The sequence below is a fragment of the Mastigoproctus giganteus genome, chromosome 14 (assembly GCF_048544385.1).
Source record: "Mastigoproctus giganteus isolate SK-2022 chromosome 14, ASM4854438v1, whole genome shotgun sequence".
NCBI lineage: Eukaryota > Metazoa > Arthropoda > Arachnida > Uropygi > Thelyphonidae > Mastigoproctus > Mastigoproctus giganteus.
Window position 1 is genome coordinate 78,735,616 of NC_143588.1, and position 19,952 is coordinate 78,755,567.

Below are 19,952 nucleotides of genomic sequence, written 5' to 3' on the forward strand. Positions count from 1 at the left end.
ATATACTTTTTTTGGAAGAAGAGAATATTTACTTAGAACATCAGTAGCGCCCCACGTGTTCGCTATGGACACTAACTTGTATTTTCGGTTTTTAGTGTGATATAACAAAACATTTGTGTTTTTTTGTGTACAACAAAACATTTGTGTGTATATCACTAACGTGAATTGTGGATGTTATTTGTATTTGTACCGTAGCAGTTAATGTAGTGTGACTGTCTTCATTTTCCCATACATTATCCAATGAAACGATCAAAATTAAGAGCAGTTACAACTCGTCTGAATTAGGGCATATAATGACATTTAATAAATATTGGTATAGCTATAATATTCAAATAAAGGGTAAAATAAAATTCTCTTATGATACAGTAACTTATAATAATAGTATTCAATGTTCAGCCGCATGCGATATTTTAAGAGGAGACAGCTACAGTGTTCCGAACACTAATAATATAATATTACACTTTCATATACATTGGATTATTTTTTCCGATTCTTTGCTGAATTATTAGCAGCCTAACAGGCTTTATACTAGATAGATAGATATCATAAGTGAACCGCAATATATAACAAGTGTTAGTAATAGTAATATTTGCATACTAATCGAATTTTCATTTTATATTGTCTTCCTTTAAACTTTTCGTACTAAAATGCTAAGCCTGATATATATTCTTTTACTCAATATTTAGACTAAATTTTAAGCATTTTTTTATTGCCTGTTTGTTATTATCATGAGAGGTTTTGTTTATTTTGCTTCCTTATTCCTAGCAGCAGTAAGAACTGCTTTCCTTCCTGTTGAGAAGAGCAATGCAGTATGTTATAATACTCTTTGCAATTTATCTGACAACTATTTTTGACATCTAAACAAGTTCTTCAGAGAGGTGCACTCTCTGAAGAACTTGTTTGCGGTGTGCGTGTTATCAAAACAAACACAAATTCTCTTTAGGGATCTCTTTATCTCTCTCTCTCTCTCTCTCTCTCTTTTTTTTTTTTTTTTTTTAGAAATTTGTATGTGTACAGTAAATGCTCGACTATACACAGCTTTTTAATTAATACCATAAAGTTATCGATGTTATTGTGTTAAGGTTTGTCTACCTTTTTTTTGTGTTAATTTTTTTTTCACGACAAAAATTTTCAAATTCTTTCGCAAGCATGGTCGAACTTACTGATGTCAACAACCTTCCCCTTTTGGTTATTAATATTGTTGTCGCTAGATGGCATAACTCGATGTAAACCGCACTGCACTGTACTGTTAAATGCGATTTTTCAGCAAGGTTAGATTTAAATAGCTATACTGTAGTGAGTTGTTATCATGTAGTAAGTATCTCGCTATTTGAAAAAAAAATCATGACGAGTAATTAATAATACATAGCTGGTTTGATCTTATGAAGTTTGCTTAATGGTATTGAAAGGTGAGATTACGATTTTCCTTATTATAATTTGTACATATTACGTGTTTGCGCACATGGATGGGTCTATAAGGTTCGTGAGAATGCGACATCAGGAAAAAGTTTTTTTAAAATTTGATTCGTTATTCGTTTAAAGGTATTGCCGAAATTTATTCCTTTGAAAAGGGTTCCAATGTTATTACGTTTTTTTTTTTTGTTTTTTTTATCTTGACTGTAACACGTAAGTCAAGTTATTAAGTAATGGTGTTACTGCTGTAATTCGAACCGGGTAAAATAAAATGCTTCTTCCTCCCCCTAAGATTTCGAAATACCATTATCCAGTGAAACCAGGAAAGTAACTGTTTTTACTTCGACAAAACTAAAGGATGGTGTTATTTGTAATTAAGCTCTCTGTTTTGTTTTTATTTCTTTCTTTCTTTCTGTTTTTTTTTTTTTTTTTTTAATAATGCCCATTGTGGAATTGCGCAGCACTCAGCCTTAATTAAGTGACTCACATTTTCTTCTCGACATTTCATCGTCACTATGGAATACTCTGAATTCTGTTTATTTTATTATTTTTAACCGCTGCAATTGGCTTAAATAGATGTTCCAAGATAGTAGGGGAGAGGATAGAACGAAGAAAAATTACACCATATTTAGAGTTGGAAATGGAGTAAGAAATTCAAGTTTTATTAACAAGAAAAAAAAAAACATGAAGCCAGTGTTTTTTTTTTTTTTTTTTTTTTTAAGTTCTGGGTTTTTTTTTCAGCAGTCTTTTGTGAAATTTTATTGGCTTAAAATTTATATGAAAGTATTTATATGAAAATATTTTATAGCTATTAGTTATTGTACAAACATAGAATTTTTGTTTTTATTATTTTGTTTTATTTTAATATAATTCCAGTTTTGTCTAGTTCTTTTGGTTATCTGACCATAATTACATTGTAAACATTTATTTGATGTAACAATTTGTAGTTATAATATTTATACCTTGAAAGATATATGAAGTCAGAGTTCAAAATGACTGAAATTAATCAAATTAGGAACGGAAAATAAATGAATGAAACGAATAAATCAATTTTTACTTTTATTTTGTCTCACTGCCACTAATTTGGTTTTGATTCATGGTAGTGTTGAGCAATGACAACTTTCTAGTTAAATATCAGCTTTTGTTGACTATCAGGACTTGTTTTTAAGTATACACAGTGTGTGTGCTAATAAATTGAAATACAGGTCAGGAAAGGGAGACTAGTCAGAATTTTAAGATATCCTGCAACAAGTGAAGTGATTCTAATATTAACATAGTGTCAATAAGTAGTTTAAATTAAAATTAATGTTCTGTATTGGTAAAAAAAAAATTTTCAGGACCTTTTAGAGAAGAACAGAGAAATTATTGTATATTCAAGGCCACATGTGCATAATACTGTAATGTCCAACATAAGTAGAAAAACTGTTTAGAAATATTATACTATCATATACTGCATGCATATCAGTTAGAAGGATGCTTCCTGTAGGCAAAGAGAGAAATCTGTTCCAGATGTGAATCTGTGAGAAGTATAGTACTTTCTCTAGAACATCTAAAAGGAACAAAGTTTGCTAGTAAAAATGTATTTTGTTATCTTATTTAGTGTTAGTATGACTAAATGATGCAAGGAACTGAACTTTTTCTGCACCAAGGAAAAAAGTAATAATAAAATATTCATATTGTTCTTGACAAGAACTTTGTTTATGCCTCGTTGGGAATATTTCTATCTAAATTTCTATAGTAAATAATTACCTTTTTTTTTTTTTTTTTTTTTTTTAATCCAAAAAGACAGATACAAAAACAAGTGGAAAACATCTTTTCAACCATAGATCATTCATGCTGATGAGCTATCAGAAATTAAATGAGACACTATTTCTACTAGCATAACTGGTATAAATAGTCTAATTTAATTTATTGATAGGACCATTTTGTATAGTTATTGAGCCTGGTAAGAGCATGTTGCTTCAGCACCCTATAATCCCCTTCCTTTTTTAGCATGCAGTCATGGAACTCCAAGAAATGAATGTTTCACACTGTAATTTCTTCCATCTTTACCCATTTATTAGCAGATAACTTACAATGGTAAAATATCACTTTCCTTAAACATCTTTGTCTATTCCAGCAGGGACAAAGAGGCAGTATATGACACAATGGTTAGATGCCACATCTGGACTACTGCATATAGATTTGGAACCCTTATTTTAGGAATGACATGATCTGTGGAAAAAAGTCGATTTTGATTGAATGCAAAAGGATATTCTTACCAAGAAAGATTGCATCTCTGTGGGCAGGAGCAGCAGTGCGTAGAACACACTTCTTGATCAGACCGGGGTTCGAGCCCGTGACCACCAAATACGGAGGATGTGGAAAGGTCAGGAAATGACCACCACATATCCCCGGAGCAATATGGCCTTAGTTGCTAATGCTCCTAAAAACCAAATAAAAATAACAACCACCAAAAAAGACTGGAGTTCTGTAAATTGCAGAATATCCCAGTCTTTCTTGAAAACTAGGCATCTGCATGGTAATTTAATTGAAGTAAGTGCTGGTTAAGGGCTGGTTTGCATAAATTTAAATTGGAAAAGATCTGATGGTTACAGAGAATAGATGTTTGGAAATTTGCCATTGGTCAGAGAGAGCAATTGATTGTTGAAATGTGTTGTGAAAGTGGGTAGTTTGAATAAATTTAAAGGATTAGACAAGTTATTAGAAGGAATGGGCAAATGAAGTAGATGAAACATCTTTTTTGTGCTGATGCTGTATAAGCTTTGCTTTCTTACATAATTTTGTCAATTTAATATTAAAATCTTATTGATGTTAACTTTAGTGTTTGACATTATATCTAACAAAATCAAGTGGAAAAGATCTTTTCAACCATAGATCAATTCATGCTAATCAGAAATTAAATGGGACACTCTTTCTACTAGTAACACTGGTAGAAATAGTCTCATTTAATCCATTGGTAGGACCTCTTTTGTTGGTGTAACATTCTTTACTTCAAATATTTAAACATTAACAGGTACTAGCTGTCTAAAATAAGATGTCTCAATGCTGTTTTTAGAAAATGGGAGAAAAATTGTAATTTAAATTTCCTACTAAATGCTAAATTCCCTATTAATTTTATAAAAAATAACTGAAATGTAATATACTGTTGTGTTGTTGTAATGTGAGAGTTTAATTTTTCTGGTGTATCCTTTTTTATTACTGTAAAACTTTTGTGAAGTATCTTGTTCTCTTATTCCTGCTTTAAGTAACAAAATTTATTTTAAATTGGTTATTTGACTGTTAGTCAATATAATTTAACTATTTATCATAGGTTATATTTATCATTTACTTAAGAATATTTTCTGTGTTTTTATGTTTTTTTTTAAATATTGTCTTCATAATTAAAATTTTAAATTAATATTAAATTTTTACTGACAGCTTTTGTATTATGTTAGGTTCTGATTTTTGCATAAGTCTATAATCAAAAGCACATCTCTCTCTTTTCCTACATTTAAGATTGTGATTGCAATTATTTAGAGCATGAAATCAGTTTAAAGGAAATTTAATTGTTAGCACAATGTGAAAGTACTGTATAAGAAGAAATCTATTTATGTATAGTTAGGCTTTATAATTGCACATAAAAAGTTGGACTATAGTTCAATTAAATGAGTGTCATTACCTTAGTCAAAACCTGGAAGCAGCTATTTTAAGCAGATGTTTGGTCAGGTACATTGACATTTATTTTATTGTACTTCCAAGAAAGTAATTTCACAAAATGGGCAAGAAGCCATATTTTGCCAGATCAGACAACCAAACCACTAACAAATGTTTGTTTTTCTGCCAAATACCAATTATATTAATATTGCATTCTCTACTAATTAAAATTTTTATTTTTTGAATATTGGTAATATTTTAATATTTCAAAACAGTGTTTCCCAACCTTTTTACTAATTTATACAGACCAATTTATATTTGAGGCAGAAGCCATGGACTACAAAAAAAATTAGAAAAAAGAAATAAATAAAAAAAAAAATATATATACACCTAATTCTGTTTTTACACGATAGATACGTTCCTGAAAAATACATGTAAAAAAAATTCGTGTAAAAAAAGACATTGTATTTATGGAAGAAAAGAAGATTGGTTCCGGATCTAAAAAAATCAGTAAAAATAATTAAAAAAAAACATAAAATATTCGTTTTAAGCTTATTATTTTATTTCAACAAAATACACATGTAATAATATGTAATTAAAATGTACTAAAATAAATTTGTATGCATATGAAATGAAAAAAAATTCTTCATGAACAAAAAAAAATCAGTTTTACACATAACAAGATTTTATTCATTTTCACTTTCTGATAATAAACAGCGCATACGTTTGCGTACGACTGGAATATCACTGCCATCACTAGAAATGTTGTGGACATCGTCTTCTTCCTCTATTAATGAAATTCTTTCTGTGATCTCTTCAGCAAAATCAGCACGAGTCTCCTCTGGTGCTGATGTTTCACCGGTTTTACGAACGAATTCAGTTATTAATCGTTGTGTTCGTGTTTTGGTTAGGCCGTTATATAATTCTCTGTAAGAGGCTGTCAACAACTTCAGTTCACGTTGAAACTTCCCAGCGCGTTCCTCATTAGGGTCATGTTTGACAAAATGATTACCTAATTTTCTGGCCAGTTCCAGACCTTCTTTTATTAAATCTGCATTTAGAACAGGATCATTTTCTTCATTATCACTACGTTCTGTGGGATAAGGAGTCCCAAGGACAACCTCTAATATTTCATCTTCGCTTAGGGCTTTGTCGGTTAACAATTCATCAATATCTTCAAACGATAGATCATCGAATCCTTCTCCACCAATTTTGTGTGCCGTTGTAATGATGTTGGGAAATTCGGTCGTATTAGGAATGATGGGATCTTTGCTTTTTACACATTGTGGCCAAACCGCTTTCCAACACGCATTTAAAGTTGCTGGTTTTAATTCAGTTAACGCTAATCCAACTTGATTGATACAATCCATAATTGAGAATTTCTTCCACACGTCAATGACTGTTAGTGTTTCATCATTCAGTTTGTCCAAAACGTGTTGGAATGTTCGTTTTACGTAGTATGTTTTAATTGTCGCAATTATACCTTGGTCTAGCGGTTGTATCAAAGATGTAGTATTAGGTGGCAGAAATAAAATTTGTACGTTTGGGTGTTCCAAGACAGGATGGCCGGGTGCATTGTCAAGAATCAGAAGAACTTTAAATTCCAGACCTTTCAAATTCATATAACGTCTGACTTCTGGGACGAAACATTTGTTGAACCATTCTGTAAAAACAGTAGTGGTCACCCAGGCCTTCTTGTTTGCCATCCAGTGAACAGGCAGTTTATTGATATCTACACCTTTCATTGAACGTGGGTTTAGGGCTCGATTTACCAGCAGTGGTTTCAACATACGATCTCCTGAAGCGTTGGAGGAAAATAATAAGGTCACACGATCCTTAGCTACCTTAAAACCACCAGCAGTTTTCTGCGATTTGGCTACATACGTTCTGTTCGGCATTCGTTTCCAGAAGAAACTAATTTCATCTGCATTCCACACTTGATCAGGAGTGTATCCTCCATCTTCAATCATTTTTGCAAGTTCCTGCGGGAATACTTTAGCAGCCGATTCATCTGCAGATGCAGTTTCACCTTTAATTTTTATATTACGAAGAGCATTCCTTTTAAGAAACCCTGTCATCCAACCTGTACTCGCAGAAAATTCATACTTTCTGTTTAACTGAGATGAAGTGCTTGGCTCCTTTTCTCTTTAATCTGTCTGTAAATTCTTAGTGCTGTTTGCTTGATGGCATTTCCATCTACTGGTACTCTTTTTTGTGACTGATCTTCTATCCACATTACCAGGGCCTTTTCCATTTTTTCCTTGACAATATCTCTTGTATATGATGATGAATTAACACTTACTTTTGTTCCAGAACATACCGACTTCCTAATTGCAGCTTCATTTTTCTTAATAGTTCTTACGGTAGCTTCATGTACACCAAAATGCTTTCCTACAGACGTAGCCCCTTGTCCAGTTGCAAGACGATCTAAAATTTGAATTTTAAGTTCCAAAGAAATCGCTTTCCTTTTCATTTTGGTAATAGGCGAATTATTCGACATTATATAAGGGCTACCAAAAAATATCTCAGTTATAATTAATAAAAAAAGGTATGAAAATTTTGTAAACTTACAATTTATTGACTATCAGCAAAATTAATAAATTTATATGTGCACAAATTTCACTAAAGATTCTTTCACTTTGAAATAGAGCTTACTACTACATGTCTGCCGAAGATACAATGCACGAATACCGTAGATGTGCACCAAATTCAATAAAAACGTTGATGATTCATAGATACCTAGACGTACACATTGGTAAGCAAAAGCACGCGTTTCAAAACGCATACACTAGCTGTTATCCAATCTATTGGTGCGTGTAATATAGAAATGATACTAATATGCCACAAATAAAAAAAATTTTCTTAGAATTTAGGCAAAAAAAAATTCATAGAAATCGTGTTAAATCAAAATGACTCGCGTAAAAAGAGAATGAAATATTTATTTTGAATTCGTGTTAAACCAAATTCGTGTAAAAAAAGTTCGTGCAAAAACAGAATTAGGTGTATATATATATATACACACACACACTTAACAAATGTAGTATAAATAAGGTTGTTATAGGCATTCTGTACTTCCTATCATTGTTAATGATTATTGCCTTTCACAAAAAAAGCTGTTTCATTGTCAAGTCCCTGCTGGCCAGAGGTTGGGAAACTTTTTTTTTTTTAAACATGTTGTATTTTGAATTTTATATATCCTTCATGTACACATGCTAAATCAATTAAAAGAATACATTTAATTAATTAAATATTTAAAAATTAAAAGCATGTACACATGCATTTAATCACTTTAAAAGCTTTAATCTTTAGAAACTTAGAGCATGTAGCTTTAAGCTACAGACCTGTAACTAACATACTGGTAGAACATTAGAATCATTTTAGTATATAACTATAAATAAAAGCAAACAGAGTTTGTATAAAAGTATCATTATTATACATTTCATATTGTGAATGCAATGAGGAGTCAATTTCTAAAATGGATGACAATGGCATTCAACTGAGAATAAATAGCAGTATACTTGTCTTTTGGATAAGTGCTGCTTATTTGAGATGTAATAGTAAGTAAGTTAGCTTGTGGAAGGGATTCACTATATGAGCTTTATTAAAATGACCTCTTTTATGCAAACTTTGTTTTTGTTTGTAGTTATGTATTAAAATGATGAATGTGCACTGCTATGTTAGTTATATTGAATGCTTTTAAGCATTAATTACAATAGAATTCATGTGCTTGAATTTGCCAGAGTATTAACCCTTTTTTTATACATATTTAAAAATTTGAGTTTGAACTGATTTGACTTTTTGCAAAGCAATTCAGTTTAACTTTTCTGAAAGACTTTCACAATTTATGAAACTAAACTCACTTTTATCCATTTGTATTCATTTTATAGAAATAACTGAAATGTAATATCGTATTGTGTTGTTGTAATGTGCAAGTTTAATTTTTATGGTATATCCTTTTTAATACTATAAAACCTTTTGTGAAGTACCTTGTCCTCTTATTCCTAGACTAGTTTGACAACTCTTTTTAATTAGGTATTTGTTTGACTTATTACCTGAATCTGCTTATATCCAATTTTATTATTTTACATCATTTTGGGTACTGACGTATACTGTCTATTATTTTTTAATAGTTAAACAGATGATAAAAAGGTATAATATATTAAGGTTGTTATAGGCCAATAACAAGTATAACATTTTCTAATTTAATTTTTATTTTCACAGCTTACTAATTTCCATAAAATAGTTGTGTTATACAATTTTTCTGCTGTGTTCTAATCAAATTGAGGTTTGATTTGTAAATCAAATCATTTTAATGGATTTCATTTTCTTCACCCCTTCTGCCTATTTGAATAAGAATCTAAATCTTTATTCTGTTTAGAGTTTATTAGAACAGGTAACAAATTCTTTATATTTGCTATATTAATAATAATTTCTTGTTATTGAAAACATAGGGAAATGCTCAAGAAATGTTTTAAAATACTTCACTGCATACAATAAAAATTTTTGTTATAAAAGCAGGGTTACCTGATATTGAGACACAGCTCTAGGAGTTTATTATAGGGCATATACCCAAACATAGCTCAAAATGGCCTTGGCTAAAAATGTGAAGAAAAGTAGCTAGGAATTTTTTGCTTATGTTAACACCAGAAGGAAAGGGATAAATTACATTGGTCCCCAAGGTATGAGTGGCATAACTATTGATGATCCTGTCCTAGTTGCTGGCAAACTGAATAAATATTTCACATCTACATTCATGTGAAGATGTTTGTAGGGATGGGGATACCAGAAATATACCAAATTCTAACTGGGAGGTAAATGATTTTGTGACAACTGAGGGAAAAGTGGAAGAGAAATTGTTAAAGTAAAATAAAGCACCTGGGGCGATGGACTTTAACTATTTATATTAAAATAAACAGAAAAAGAGGTAAACAAACCTTTAGCCATAATTAGGAGAGTATCCTTAGATTCAGAGGAAGTCCCTACAGATTGTAGAGGTACAAATGTCTCTCCTGTTTACAATGTGGGAGTCAAAAAACAAAGTGAGTAATTAACAGACCTGTAAGCTTGATATTTTGTTCCAAAAAAATAATGAAGTCAGTGGTTAAAGAAGTAATGCAGGTCATCTTGTGACAGGAATGAAGTTATATGGCAATCACAACATTATTATTATTAGCCATATGGTGCAAGGAAGCCTGAGGCTTATGCTACACCAGACAAAAAAATTTGAGTTACCCTGAGATATATATAAATAAAAAGGTAAAAGGGAATCACCAAGAAAGAGAAAAATGATGATATCCAGCTCAGCTCAGGACCCTGGGTGTGCCAAGCCCATACTCACCAGATGTGAGCACATGGGTTTGTTAAGGTGCCTGTTTGACCAATCTGATTAGCTACTGTGATGCAGTAATAAATTTTAGGAACTTAATGCAACAATAATTTTCTATATCATATACTTAGATTTCAGTAAAGCTTTTGGCACTGTTTCATATGAAAGACTGCTATATAAATTTAAGCAGTGTGGCATTAGAGGCAAGTTGCTGCTATGGATAAGGATTGTTGAGTGGCAGGAGACAAGTGATTATTAATGGGCCACTGCTCTTCATGGACAAATTGCAAAGAAATTGGAGTGTTTGGAGACTAGACACCTGCAAGGTGATCTGATTGAGGTGTTTAAGTCTTTGAATGGTTTGAGCAAGCTGAATGCTGATGGAATTCTTCCTCTTGCTCAGATTATGCACTTGAGGGACATAAATTCAAATTGAGGAAAGAAATTTGCAGAAATTTGCCTTTAGCCAGTTTATTGCTGAACAAGCTTCGATCTGTATTGTTTGTGGAAGTTGATAGCTTAAATAAATTCAAGGAAGAACTGGACAAACTTTTGGAGCAGATGGAAAGGTGAGTAGGAAGTGGGGGTGTGGTGTTTTTTTTTTTTTTTTTTTGACTGATGCTGTATAAACTTGCTTTCTTGCATCATGTGCTAATGCTAATGTTATTAGTAGAGCCCTCAGGGTTCAGTGTTGGTATCTTTATTGCTTTCAATATTTATTAATGGTATTGATGGCAAAGCATATAAAGTTTCATGTCTGAAGTTTGCTGATCATACAAAGATTGGCCTTGACACAAATCAAGATATGCTATTTCAATAAAACCTAGAGAAATCAGCAGATAGACAGTTGAATTTAACATTGGTAAATTCAAAATACTACATTTGGGTAGCAGGAATTCAATAATAACATATCATCTGGTGGTCCCACACTAAAGGTAGTGAAGAAAGAAAAAGACTTGGTGGTAATTGATAGTCAGTGTGAAGTTCTTTTAACAATGGAACAGGCTGACAAGGAAGTTATTATCCCATTCTTTTTTTTTTTTTTTTTTTGTTAGTGCATCTGCTTCTGTGGCCATAAATCACCTCCCAAAGTTTTTGCATTTTACTCTGATCCGAGCCCGCTACATTTGGGTTGCCAGGCAGGCAGGCACTTTACCCACCTGGCTAGCCCAGTCGCCTCCCATTCTTTAGGTGATGGTTAGGCTGCATCTTGAGTACTGCGTACAAGTCTGGAGGCCTCATTTTAGGAACAATGTAAAGTTGCTAGAAAGAGTACAGAGAAGGGCAACAAGATTGGTGAGAGGAACAAATTATTATTATTATTAGCTATATGGTGCAAGGAAGCCTGAGGCTTATGCTGCACCAGCCAAAAAAAAAATTCCCAAGTTACCCAGAGAGAGAGTGTCAAAAGTAGAAGGGAATCACCAAGAAAGAGAAGATGATGTCCAGTTCAGGACCCTGAAGTGGCATCATCTGGAGACTAGGCACCTTCGAGGTGATCTGATTGAGGTGTATAAGGCCTTGAATGGTTTGAGCAGGCTCAATGCTGACAGGATACTTCCACTTGCTCAGAATAAGAACCTGAGAAAGACAGTTATAGAATAGATGTGTGGAAGTTTACCTTTAGCCAGTGAGTAGTTGATTGCTGGAACAGACTTCTATCTGTTGTTGTGGAAGTTGATAGCTTAAATAAATTTAAGGCTGGACTAGACAAACATTTGGAGTGACCGGAAGGGTGAAATGGGAAGGGTTTTTTTTTTTTTTGGCTGATGCTGTATAAGCATCAGCAACATATGCCTCATCTAATGCTAATACTCTAACTCAACTATAGCTATAAAAAAATTCTTTGAGACTGAAACTCAATTTAGTTTATAATGAAAAAAAAAGTAGGGTTAATTGTACAGTCTAATATATATGAAATTCTCTGTGTAGACAGTCTGCTAAATAGCTCAGGGTTTTGTCAATGAGGAACTTTTTCAACAGGAAGAAAAGAGATGATTATTTCAATGTATAAAGTAATGGTTAGGCTAGGTCTTTGAATCCTGCATACAGGTTTAGAAACTTTATTATAGGAAGGGCTTAGAAAAGGATGCAGAGAAGATCAGTGATATTAGTTGCAGTCAAAAAAGGGTATTTTTACAAGGACTAGTGTACTATAAATTGTACCATTAGGGAACTAGGTATCTACATCATTTCATAATTTATCAAAGGACTCTGAATAACATTCTTTCCCTTTTCTCTCAAATCTCCCTTATAATATCTACTACTATTTTTTTATATAGGTGACCTACCTCAACTTTTCCCTTTAACTTTCAGTTCAAAAGCCCCCTCTCCCTCTCATTTAATCTTATCCACCACACTACTAACTCCTTTCTCATGAACTGTCTACACAGAGACCTAACTGAAGTATTGAAAGGTTGAGTAAGCTTAATTTCTAATGGCATCTTTTCTCCTCACATAACATACACAAGGGAACAATATTAAATTGAAAAAGGGTACTTGCAGAAATTTGTTTTCATCCAGAAAGAAACTGATTGTTGGAATGAACATTCACCTATTGTTGTGAAAATATAGTTTGAATAAATTTAGATTGGACAGAGTATTAGAAGATAAAGATTTATTATTTTTTTTTTGTTTATGCTATTATAAGCTTACTTCCTTTCATCCATTTTCCGGTAGCACCATACTGTGCACAGTAGCATATCTACGGGGGTGCAGAGGGAGCATTTGCTCCCTCCGAAACATTTTTTGCCTTAAATGGCACCTATGGAAGGGTGCTACAATTTCTTGACAGGGAAAGAGCCCATATTACAAAAAGATAGTTAAAAGTGCCTATTTTGTCACCTTTGCTCCCCCTCAAGGAAAAACCTGGATACTACACTGACTGTGTGTATAAGTTTTTGTAATCTTCTATATTCACAAATCTCAGAAACAAAATACTGTAAAAAAATTAATAATGGCCAGTAAACGTTTCAAAATAACTTGAATGGTATAGTACTATTTAGGCAGCATTGTATTACATTTTCACTTTACAAAATCTCATAAAAATTAATACTACAGAGAAAAAAATTGATTTTGTTTTTAAGATAAGGTCAATTTTAAAAAATACAAAAAAAACTTTAAATTAAATGCAATAAAATACTTATATAATCTCCATAAAAGGGTTAGTTAATATAAAATTCTTAAAAATAATAAATCACGCACTTCATATAAAAATAAGGGGAAAACACTTATTTACTGTAGCCTTGCAAATTGGGGTTGTGTGTAATCCTATTGGGTCTCTACATAATACATTGATAGGTAGTCTTTCTAAATTAACTAGGAGGGAAAGTTGAACAGAGCTTGTTTTTCCAACCAGTCAAAACGAACTTGAGGGTCTATTTTCTTTTTTATCTCAAAAATCTATTTATTGACAACCATAGTTTCCTGCTGATTCTGAGCAGTTCTCTCCATATATGGTTTTGCTAACTTGATTGCCAAGCATTTTAAATTAAAATATTATAGATATTTCATAAATAAATCATACTCAATAATATAAAAATAAATACTTACAATAATAACTGGTGTCCACTTGAAAAAAATATCACAAGAATAAAAACTGATATAAAAAAATATGTTAAACCATAGACTAAGATTTTACTTTGACTACTACTTTTGAACTGCAAGGTGATGTAATCAGTCAGTGATCAGTGGTGATGCCACCATTTGAGGGTACTGTTGATGAGATATTGTTTCTGCTGAAATGTTGCTGCAATGGGTTTAAGTAACTTAAACCCATTGCAGCAACATTTAGTTTCTTTCTGGTCTCTGACCCATGTATATAGTTAAAGGTTAAATAAATAAATTTTTATACTCTGAATGGCTGAGGCCAGAATAGTTTTTCTTTATAACGATTTTATTGTAGCCAGTTTACCAGCAAAACATCTAACAATTGACTGTACAGCATGGAGGCTTAATCTCACTATATGCAACAGTCCCATCCCTGTGTATATTTATGTTACTCCAGGACCACAGCTAGTCCTAATAAATTTCTGTTTATACATTGTATGGCAAAAACTAGAGGAGATTACAACTGATAATACAACAGCAATGGGCCATGCTTTTTTTTTTTTTTTTTTTTTTTTCCTGGCTTCCTATGGACCCGATCTCATAATGCATATGTTGCCCTAGGCACTTCAGTATGGCCTTGCATGCTAATGCATTATATAATATAAAAAGATTCCTGAGAACTAAAGCCAACTGTTTACCCTTATGAGAAAATTGCCCATTTACTTAGGAAGCTATCATTTATAAGCCTATTTTTTTTCCTCTTATTTTTTATGACTATCGTGTGTTTTTTTTTATTACCCTTTACATTGCTGTTGCCTTGTTTAACTTATAACTGACACAAAAGGAAGGATTCTTTCAACAGGATATGGTATATTAGTCTGATCAGTGCCATAAATAAGATGGTAGGTGTACCACATTCAGGTACCTAGTAAAAGATTTTTTTTAGCTGCTGAACCCACTTTTGGAAAAGAAGTGGGGGAAGAAAAAAGACAAATTATTTTAGTATAAGTCCTGTCCACTTAGTATAAGGCTTACAGCACTATAACTAGCATGAAGAGAAAGCTGTGTTAAGATGAAAGCTTGGAAGATACAACATCAAAATGCTAGCTCTCTCTCTCTTTTGCAGTATGGCATTTTTCCTACAGTAAAATTAAAAGTAGGGATGGGGCATGCTGTATGTAGTGGGGAGAGAGTTGCAATTTCTTATATCCACTGTATGCTTATTTGCCTTTTATACAAAGTTTATTATAATTAAATTTTGCCCATTCCGGTGCTTCTCTGGGAAAACTAATTAATGGAAGCATTCATATTAGGACACATGATTAATTGCATCCAGCCGAATCATACCACAGTATAAAGTGTAGAGTTGCTAGCTCTCATAGTAATTTATGAACAAAGCTAAAAATCATAGAGTGGCAGTGTCATTAAAAGAGTGTGCAAGAATTTTATTTGAAATGTACAGGAATTTTGTTATTTATTATTTTATATTTTTTTTTGCTGGTATAACAGAAGCCTGGAGTGTATAGTAAATTCTCAGTTATGAAGTTCAGTACATAAGTTCTTAATGATGAAGTTTGCCAAATATAATATGCCACTGGAGAACAGAAACCTAACCTCTAGAGCAGTACTTTTCAAACCTTTTTTTTTTTTGACACTGACATGTTATGCATGTATCAAAAACAATTTGACAACCCATCCAGAATTCCCTTTTTTGTTTCTTATCTTTAAGTTGAAGCTAAATGCAAAGGTATGCAATTTCCTTTGTTTTGAGCCAAAAACAAGTCTCTCTCTCTCTCTCTCTCTCTCTCTCTCTCTCACACACAAAGCACAGCTGTGCTTTCTGCCAACAACTATTGTTGTAACCTGTGGGCTTTGTATCGGTGGATTTTGTTCTTTAATCATTCTAATAAATTGACTTTTTTTCTTAGCATTAGAACAGTGGTTTTTAACCTTTTTTAATAACGGCACCCCTAAGTAATTTATTTTATTTTGCGGCACCCCTACTCAATTTTCTGCCTGTTAGATACGATTCTGTGTGTGTGTGTAAAATATTAAAAAATATATATGTTATATGATATTTATTACAATAATATAATTATAAAAATTACATTTCATAATACAAATTCTATATATATACAGTATATAATTTTATTCTTCATATAGCAGTATTAAGTAAACATCAATTATAGGTCACCACAACATTAAAAAGATACTGTACACCTTTTTATAATAAATTTAAGTAACTTAAACCCAAATTAACATTCCAGTGGCACCCCTGGAATGTTGTTGCAGCACCCTGGTTGGAAACAATTGTATTAGAATCTCAACTTTTTGTATTATTGAAAGAAGACTTTCTCTTTTTTTTTTTTTTTTTTTCTTTTTTTTCTTCAATTTCAAATTACCCATCTCAATTAAAATCTTTGGGTTCTGTTATGTAGAGCACTGTTATTATACCTTTTTACAGTTATTAAGGGTATTATTATTGTATATAGGGTTACAGGGTTTTTTTTTTTTATATATATATATATTCTTTGGACCTATTTCACATTACGGTTCAAAAGCTTATGGCAAATTTGTTGTGTTACCCATATGAGATCAGCCATGGTAATCATCTCTCTCTTGCAATATGGCATTTTTCCTACAGTTTCCTTGTACAAATGGAAGTTATTAAGGGATGGCCATGGGAAGTTTATAGATAGATAAAGCCCATTTCCACTTGAATAGAGGTGTCAGTATGCAGCTTTAAATAAAAGAAGTCTTGCGTATTACAGTGGAAAAAGCTATTTTGCAGTGTGGATTTATCTCAACTCCCACCTTATGCTGAGAGATCTTGACAAGTTGATAACATTATGCAAATATCAGTTGCTGCCATTCAGTTTTGACTAAATCTATTCTGATTTGTGAAATAATGGCCATTTTTGTGTAAGATGGGACTCCAGTTGTCATGACATCACACAACTGTTATCACACAACTGTTTTTCACACATTTCATTAATGAGAGGATTATTAGTTAAAATTTTCCTATTGTAGATTCCCTAGGCATGCCTGAGATGGCTACACTATAAGAAATTTTTATTTATTTTCTTTATATCTATGTAAAACTTCATTATACTGTGCATTTCATATTGTTATTGCATTACCATTGGAAGTAAAGTACATATAAAATTTTCACTACTTAATGCAATTTTTGTGATTTGTATTTCAGAACAAAGATGTACTGAAATGGTTTTCTTGAAGAACTTTTTAAGAAGAACACTACTGCTGTCTATACTAAATAACCAGCAAGTAGCATCAATCCATAATATTAAACTGGATTATGGCTGGTCCTATTATGCAGAGAAGGTTTGTAGATTTTAAGAAATGTTAATATTATCAAAAATAGAAGGTTTTTGACTTGAAATAGAATTTTAGAATATCCCTTCTCTTGTATCCACAAGAGAAGGGGCACTTCTGAGCAACTGCCGACAAATCAGATTTAATTCTAAGTTCTTGTGACAAAATAAGTTAAGATGGCATATGATTTATTGAATGAGAGTAGGGTGCAGGAAATGAGTATTACTAGTCTTTTTTTCAAATTACTCTTATGTGAAATGATATTTCTTTATACAAGATGATTCTTAAGTGCAGTCTTGTGGTATTAACTGCAGAGGATAAATAAGAAACAAAAGTATCTAATTGGTATGAATTGTTAGTGTATCATTTTTATGCCTGGTTTATGGCTCATGTGTCAGGATAGATTGCATCTCCTGTTGATCCCCTTCTTGTTGAAGTAGCGAGTTCCATTTTTGTTATTGTCTAGAGCAAATCTAAATAAGTAAGCATGGCAGGTTGAATGATATGTATGCATTAAAAGAGCATTCTGATATGCATTGATATTAAAGGAGATGTTTATTTGAGATCGGTGTTGTGGTAGTGCAGCAGAGGGTATGCTGCTCAACATGCTCAAGTGTATGCTAATCAACCTACACTATAACTATATGCACTTCTTGGTACATATTTGTCAACTACATTATTGGAGAATTGTTATTCTAACCAATCTGCCATGGCTGTCTGGTCTTGAGTAAGTGGCTTAAACATTTTCCCTATAATGTAGTTGACAAATGTTTAATAAATGTCTGGATGCAGCTGCTGTTCTTGGTGTACAAATACACATTCTGTGTTGGAACTACATATTTTTTCTGCAGGGAAAAATATCAGATGCGTTGTCCTCAATTATTTGAGGAGTTTTCAATAAATGAGCTTCAGGAGCCTTGTAAATCTACACTAGTTTATTTACAGAAATGAGAGCTGAAAATTAGTGACATCCATCTTCTACTTTTGGCAGTAGTTCTGTGAACCATTGGTCATGTGTATCACCTACTTACTCAGACATTATGCAGCTGGCTTGCATTCAAATGAGCATTCAAATATTCAAATATTGCATTCAAATGAGCATTCAAATATTGATGACAAATATTTGTGTGTTGGAGATATGGATTAAAGAGAAAGTGTAGAATCTGGCATGAATGCACTTGGAGCTTGTCAAGTGTCGTCTACAGTAAGCCAGTGGAGGAGAAGACTGTGTTGGAGCAAATGGTGCAAAGATGGTGAATAGTGAACAAGTTTATGCAATGAATGTTGAATAGTGAACAAGTTTATGCAATGAATGTTGAACTGGCTATCTTTCTACTGCCAGTGCAGATGCCAATGTGGAACAAAAGAACAAAATGATTAGAGAAAACAGGTAGGTTAAAGTGCATTAAGTTGCCAAAGAAATGGTATGTCTAGATGTAGTATACTAGTTCCTTGATGTGCTGGGCACCAATTTATTCCTGAGGGATTCGAAAAGTTGGCGAAGCAGTGAGATAAATACCTCCGTGTAAAAGGAGATTATGTAGAGAAGTAGAAAGGTGCCATAATTTTTAATGTAGCTCTCATTTCTCTAAATAAACTTATGGATTTACAAAGCCCCAAAACTTATTTATTGTATGTTCCTTATAGAATGCTTCCAGATATTTTTGTATGGATTGCTGTACTGTGCTGCCACTGATAATTCTCTGTGGTCATTCTGATTCTGCTAATGTCTTCTTCATAATTGTGCCAATAATCATTCCAGATTTTTGACCACAAGTCTGTTCAGGGATATGAAATATGCTTCACAATAGATGGAATCCTGACTTTTTTTTAATTAATCTTTATACTTGGGCTTAGGATGTCATACACATGCCATAAAAGTTCCATATTTTTACTGCTCACTTGGATAATGTTGTGTAGTCTGCTGACTGCGCTATATAATACAACTTCTTAAAATACATACTGTTGGTCATGCTTGCCAACAAAAAGACCTCATGTATGTTCATCAGTAGCACTCAGCTATTTAAGCAGAACCACATCAGTTTTGCTAAAGTTAACTTTAGCTTCAATCTTTCTTGGCACAAACATGTTACAAATTTATAGCAGTTGTATAAATGCTTGATTAGTCCATATTAACATTTTCTGTATAAATTCCTTGTTCATATAAACATCCTTTTAATTAGAAAATTTGATCTGTGGGCATGAATAAAAAAGTTAACAAGCAGCTGTATTTTCCCAATCTCATTAAGTTATATTATTTAACATTATGTAATATGCAAATTAGTCAGAATATTACATAATGTAAGTGAGAAAGTTATAAGTTATTATTTAATATTGTGTTTATTAACATATACTGTATAACTGAGCACGGCCATTTCTTGTCCCTCTTTTGTCATTCAAGTCACTTGGATTTAACCTTCCATCACTCATGCCCTCACTTTATCAAAGATGCTCACATGACATCACCGCTCTGTTTTAATTATAAAAAATTAATTTTTAGCTTTTTTACTGAGTTGAATATGATTTATTAATTATGATTTGCTAAACTGAATTTTAAAATATTTAAATGAAACAAATGATAATAAAGAATGTTTTAATACTATTTCTTAATTTAAAATGTCATTTTTCCCTCAAACTGAAATGCAGACGCTTGTGTGGCATCTGATAGATGCCACAGTCATTGGCATTTTGTTTC

At 32.3% G+C, this 19,952-nt stretch overlaps 1 protein-coding gene across 3 annotated transcripts in view; it reads left to right on the top strand.

Moving 5' to 3' along the window:
- The first annotated feature begins 1,280 nt into the window (after window positions 1–1,280).
- DPCoAC (dephosphocoenzyme A carrier) overlaps window positions 1,281–19,952 on the top strand; it is a 48,054-nt gene continuing 29,382 nt past the window's right edge. For 2 of the 3 annotated variants that reach the window (XM_090389180.1, XM_090389182.1), the window contains exons 1-2: window positions 1,300–1,409; window positions 17,130–17,266. In XM_090389180.1, coding sequence (XP_090245306.1) covers window positions 17,241–17,266 — 26 coding nt within the window. In that variant the 5' untranslated portion in view covers window positions 1,300–1,409; window positions 17,130–17,240. Of the gene's footprint in view, window positions 1,410–17,129; window positions 17,267–19,952 lie in introns of all 3 variants that reach the window. The other variant, XM_090389181.1, reaches the window with a different exon arrangement.